Source organism: Macaca mulatta, chromosome 16 (assembly GCF_049350105.2).
Source record: "Macaca mulatta isolate MMU2019108-1 chromosome 16, T2T-MMU8v2.0, whole genome shotgun sequence".
NCBI lineage: Eukaryota > Metazoa > Chordata > Mammalia > Primates > Cercopithecidae > Macaca > Macaca mulatta.
In genome coordinates this window covers 68130513-68136576 of record NC_133421.1, presented here as the reverse complement: position 1 = coordinate 68136576, position 6064 = coordinate 68130513, and the positions used below count along the sequence as shown (strand labels likewise).

Here is a 6064-nt window from a genome sequence, read left to right as displayed (position 1 = left end):
GGCCTCTGGTGGGATTTCTTCAGCTTCCATGATCTTGTGAGCCAATTCCCCAAATAAATCCTCTCTCTGTCTCTCTCTCTCTCCCCCTCTCCTATTGAGTCTGTCTCTTTGGAAAATGCTGACTAATATAATTGGGCTAAAAACTAGCACGACCAGTCATAGCAGGCCTGCAACATTGTCACACCATATGTTTTGAGACATTTTCACTGCTGCTGCTCCCTATAAATGAACAGAGTCCATGGAAACTTCAATGAGGCATTCTTTTCCAATTGTGTATATTCACAGAGGAACTAACGGCACTTGTTCCTTGTGTTTTCTGAACCTTGATGTTGTCATGTGATTTTGTTTTCCATTTTGACAGTGCTGTACTTGTGGCTGGATGATCTCACCCCAGCTTTTCTTCTTCCGTGGGATGGTGATGATGGTGTATGTTTTAAAGAGTTCTCTGATTTCTCTCTCTCTTTCTCTCGTTAAAACTTCTTTTCATAGCCCCAAATAAAAATGCTCATTGCATCTTTCCTTCTGCCTGCCCCATTTTGGAATGAGAACGTAAAGCCTTTGGGTCCCCTAAATGTAACTTACACATTTTATGTTCCAAGCTTTATTGAAGCGTCTGAAGATTGAGCATTCAGCCACTCAGGAGTGTCTTACGATTCTAAGCAGCCAGGAAATCCCAGGGCCTTCTCTTGTACCTTTTCCATGGTGAATAACCTTGTATTCAGTGGAGAAGAGAGGAGACACATCAATTACACAGAACTATTCTTTGGAACACCTGAGTGTCCATTTAGTCATTACTAATAATGTTAAATAATACAAAATGACAACATGCAGGTACTTTTGAATACTGAGAGACCTGGAATGTAACTTTGGCACAACTTCAAAGCCACAAGTGCTCCAGTTTATGTCTTATTGGAACAAATCACTTCCCCTTAGACTCCCACAAAGCCTCAAAGATGATGACAAAAAGCAATATCATTTCCTTCTTGTATGGAGAGAAGAAATAAAGTCAGAGAGCCCCATGTTTCCTGAATGGATGACTAGTCAATATTATATGAGAAGAGCAAAATCCGTCTCCTTAACTGGGCCCCTCATTCGCCATTTATGGGGTTCTCAGTGCTTTGGTATCAGCTCTGGTCACAATGTTTGATAGTGAGAGAGACATACCTATTCATTTTGGGAGAGAAGATATCTCGTAGTATTTCTGATATAGCGCCTTGAATTCTTGAAGGAAAAAAATTGGTTTATGTCAATGCCAGGGCATTGGTGCTATTACTGAAGTTCTAAATCCTAGGGATGACTTAGAAAAGATTTAAAGACCAAAGTCAGTAAGTGGAGGTTTTTTAAAACACCACAGATGGCTTCCCCTCCCCTGACCTTTTTAAGGGTCATTCCCAAATGAAGCAAACCAACCACATACTGACTGATTCTTATACCCTAATCCCTGTACATTCAGCCTTTCTTAATGAATTAAGGGATGAGGGAAGATGCTACTAGATTATTTTTCTGGAACTGACACATAATTGTTATGTTATGAAACTGATACATAATAGCTTTGTTACCAAGATGTTTTAGCTGTTTGTTTGATGGTTTGTGCCTGTTAGTTTTGTTTGCTTTGGATGGTTTTTCCTTTAATGATTGTTACATTTCAGGTGATCTGACTCTAGCTGTTTAGGGATCTTTCTGAGACTCTCTCTAGGCTGAACAGGGACAAACTCTTGTGTGTGTCTGGGAGTATAACATAAGTGCCCACGTGCCTGCCAGTCTATCTCAGATGCCCTGCGGTCATAGTGGGGTTTGCGATCAACAAGCCTCTTCAGAATGCCCTGGTTTTCCATGGTGATTCTCACTAGCTCGCGGTTCCTCGTTTCTCTGTTTAAGCTGAAAAACACAAAACCCCGAGATGGGTGAAGAAGAAAATGCTCATCTTAACAAGTGGGGGAGATGAAGTCATGAGATCATAAATGCCAGGCTGTCTAAGTGCAGGGAGTAACCTGTCCTGCTGAGCCCACAGGCCACTGGGGCAGCCTGTTGATCCGCACTGCACTCTGGGAAATGTACACAGCATTTGGAGGTTTATATCAGTGGTCCCCAACCCTGTTGCCCATGAGAAGATTCTACTTCATTGATCTGAGGTGAACCACGCACACTGGCATTTTGTTAAAATTCCCCAAGGATTATAATGTAAAACCAGGATTGAGAACTTCTGGTTGGGGGAAGGTCTCCCTGTGGATAAATCCCTGGCGACAAGTTTTGGGTCACCTCGCTCCTCTCAGCTTTCAACTTATACCAGAATATAGCAGGATATAGGAATGGCATCTTGACCATCTCCTCCCCCTACACCAAATTCTTTCTCTTGCATGTGCTTCTTTTGTATCCTAATCACACTGCATTGTCATTATTTCCATAAATATCTCCCCTACAAGACCTTGAGTTCTTTGAGGTTAGGAAATATACATCTCATTTCATCTCTGTTATTCCTGGTGCCTAGCACATAGTAGTTGCTTAGGAAAGATTTCTGGAACCAATTTTAAGAATATCACATCATAGCCCCAGCCATGGTGCTATGGTCCAGATGTCTGTGTCCCCAAAATTCTTATGTTCAAATCCTAACCACTAAGGTGATGGTTAGGGGGTGCGCCTTTGAGAGATGATTAGGTCACCCTAATGGAATTAGTGTCCTTATGAAAGACGCCTGAGAGAAACCCCTTGCTCCTTCTGCCACATGAGGTTACAGTGAAAAGATGGCTGTCTGTGAAGCAGGCCCTCATCAGATGCCGAATTTACTGGCACCTTGATCTTTGGACTTCCTTGCCTCTAGAACTATGAGAAATAAATTTTTGTTGTTTATAAGCCACCAGTTTATACCATTTTGCTATAACACCCTATAATGGACTAAGACACATGGCCACCATCTTATAAAAGTGGGCAGTGCATTCTTGTGACAAACTGAATAGGACTCTGAAAAGTCTCTTAGATGAAATAAAAGCTCTTTAATGCTGGAGAAAGGTCCCCATTTTTAAAGTTTTCATTCTGTGTAACATGGTCTGTTTGGTTCTCCCTCAAGATAACTTTCCTTACGTACTCCTGTGGCTTGGGAAAAGCTCACACTAAAACCCAAGAGGAAAGTCAATTTTGACTTTTCAAAACTGAAATGAAGACAAAGAACATTACCTCTTGGAAAAATATTCATTCCAGCAATCCACCTTGGCAGGGCCACGATGGGCATTTGCGATTTTCTGACACAGTTGCTTGTTTTCATACTCGATTTTGTTGATTTTCTTTTGTTCACCCTGGTAAGAAACCACACCTCACCGTAGTGACACCATCAGTACACTGCTCCCACACACAATGACTTAGTGTCCCCCTCCTCTGAGATCATGGGAAAGGGGTGCATTGAGGGCCACAGGGGAGACTGGGAGCAGAACTTAAAAGACTGGGACGCTGGGCGCGGTGGCTCACTCCTGTAATCCCAGCACTTTGGGAGGCCGAGGCAGGCGGATCACGAGGTCAGAAGACTAAGACCATCCTGGCCAACATGGTGAAACCCTGTCTCCACTAAAAATACGAAAAATTAGCTGGGTATGGTGGCATGCGCCTGTAATCCCAGCTACTCGGGAGGCTGAGGCAGGAGAAACGCTGGAATCTGGGAGGCGAAGGTTACAGTGAGCTGAAATCATGCCTCTGCACTCCAGACTGGGCGATAGAGCGAGACTCCGCCTGGGGGGTGGGGCGGGAAAGACTAGGGGTGACGTGTGTGGGAAGGAGTGTTAACAAATCTTTGAGTAGATGGGTATTTAGAAGGCTCTGAGAAATTGAACCTCTTTAGGAAATGGACTGGAAGTCCATAAAATACATCTGCACATCTGCAAGCAGCGAGAACAAATACCTGTAGTTTGCTCAATTTTAAAATGTGATGTGTGTGCGCCACTGGAGGTTTGGTATCAACAGTAGGCTTCACTAGAGAAGGGGGATAAAAGGGAACAATGTTACATCACAGGAATTCCAGTAGCGGCCTCAGAAAACCAGCACTAGACAGTGTCCTTGACTAATGAACACTTTTGAATTAGGACCTTAATGCGACTCAGGAAGTTTGGTTTGGTTTAATTTATCAAATGGACATCTCTGGAGACTTTTGAGCAGAAACAAAAGAATAGTGAAAGTAAAATTTACAGAGATAAATATCCTTTTAATCCAATGAAAAAGCCTCTCTTCCAATCCTTTTCCAATATTTTTAGCCTGTCTATTGGCTTCTGAAGTCCTATCCTCTTTCTAACGTACTTTGGCTTTAAAGAGTTGAAGGGAGTATTTCCATCCAGTGAACTCCCTTGTGGAAGATACATTTTGTTATTGGTGCTAATGCCCTCTTGCCCAAATTCAGCAGATAAGGCCATATCATCCCAAAGCTGTGACCTGGTCTGGTTTACTGTCGATCTCTTTATGGGTTACCATTCCCAAATCCCTGATAGCGGTGTCCAGCCCAAAGTGCCCACATACCTATTTGTATTCTATTCTTGTGAGATATGTAGTGGCCAAAGTCCAGTTTCTTTCTGAAGGTTGTGCTTTGCCTGTGATTAGAGACGATAACAGGGTAGGCCAGATAATCCAGGGAATTGTTCATCTTCTCTTCCTAGTCTCACTTCAGAAATGAGGTACCCAGGCTCCTCTGTGAGGTGCCTAGCTGTCCCCATGACAAGCTGTCATAGTTACCCAGTTATGACATCAGGGACAGGTCCCGGGAAGGGAGTAGGAGCAGCGGAGCATGGCTGGCTGCCTCTGGGCTTGTGTTTTTAATGCTAACCTAGGCTCAAGTCAAGGAACTCGAAAGCGTTCTCCCCTGCTTAGAATGCAGATGCTACCAGCCAACACCAGAAGGAAAGGAGTGGTGTGCTGGGAGGGGTGGCCAGGGATGGGGTGGGGTGAGGGGTACAGAAATTCCAGCCTTGGTTACACATCTTGGGCTATCAGCTAAGTAGTCTCCACTGCAATAGCTTGCCTGAAGGTGCAAGACCACAAGTTTTGGGGGAGGAGAAAGTTGACCCTAATGATAATCTGATCCAATTCCTTTTGCAAATGAGGAAACTGAAGACCACAGCAGCAGCAATGTTACTCAAGAACCAAATTAGGCCGGGCGCGGTGGCTCAAGCCTGTAATCCCAGCACTTTGGGAGGCCGAGACGGGTGGATCACAAAGTCAGGAGATCGAGACCATCCTGGCTAACACAGTGAAACCCCGTCTCTACTAAAAAATACAAAAAACTAGCCGGGCGAGCTGGCGGGCGCCTGTGGTCCCAGCTACTCGGGAGGCTGAGGCAGGAGAATGGCGTGAACCCGGGAGGCGGAGCTTGCAGTGAGCTGAGATCAGGCCACTGCACTCCAGCCTGGGCGACAGAGCGAGACTCCGTCTCAAAAAAAAAAAAAAAAAAAAAAAAGAACCAAATTAGTGGCAGGGCTGGGCTCAGGATGTGGGGTTCCTGAATTCAAGGCCAAATTTGCTCTTTGCAGGAAGGGAACTGCCAGTCTTTCATGGCAGTAGGGGAGGGCGGCTTTCCTCCAGTACAGACTATCTTTTGTACTTAGTGGGAGTTCAGGAAATGCTGAGTGGCTTATGGTGGGCTGGCATCTGCTCCAGGAAGGGCTGCAGGAGTCTGATTGATCTCCACCCCAGCACAGGGTGTAGCACCCACTGGGTGCTCAACGCATTTGTTGAGGAAGGACCAACACTTATTGAGTGCTCGCCATGCAGTGCTGGGTGCCTTCCTTGAATGTCACATTTAACTCTTCCAGCAATCACCTGGGCGCTTGATTCTGTCAAGCGCCCGGGTGATGCCTCCACAGCAGGGAGCCGCTCACGAGCCGAACCCCGCGGTCCCTGTAATCCTGAAAGACTGAAGGAACCTCTAGGTGTACCCCCGCCACAGAAACGTTTATTGGGCCCTGCATTTAATTCAGGGAAGGAAGTTACCGCGCTTCCCAGTTTACAAAGATACACAAAGATACACAAACGGCCTGGACCGGGATGGGGCGAGGATTCCCGAGACTCGAGGGCGGTGGCGTCTCCCCCCGGG

General features: G+C 45.5%; 1 protein-coding gene across 2 annotated transcripts; it reads right to left on the bottom strand.

Moving 5' to 3' along the window:
* Positions 1-260: 260 nt before the first annotated feature.
* CFAP97D1 (CFAP97 domain containing 1) lies at positions 261-4646 on the bottom strand. Of its 2 annotated transcripts, NM_001194612.2 has the most exon segments (6): positions 261-711; positions 1165-1221; positions 1755-1878; positions 3172-3290; positions 3887-3957; positions 4495-4646. In NM_001194612.2, coding segments are annotated over 5 exon segments (495 nt in total). In that variant the 5' UTR covers positions 4619-4646; the 3' UTR covers positions 261-711.
* Between the last annotated feature and the right edge of the window lie 1418 nt (positions 4647-6064).

Excerpts from the sequence above, each read along its gene's own strand:
- CFAP97D1 (XM_077969293.1), bottom strand. The coding sequence starts at position 4,618 with ATGAACAATTCCCTGGATTATCTGGCCTACCCTGTTATCGTCTCTAAT. Across the intron at positions 3,958-4,494 it reads CAAGAATAGAATACAAATAG|TGAAGCCTACTGTTGATACC; the intron begins GTATGTGGGCAC and ends CCCCTTCTCTAG. Across the intron at positions 3,291-3,886 it reads TAAAATTGAGCAAACTACAG|GGTGAACAAAAGAAAATCAA; the intron begins GTATTTGTTCTC and ends GTTTCTTACCAG.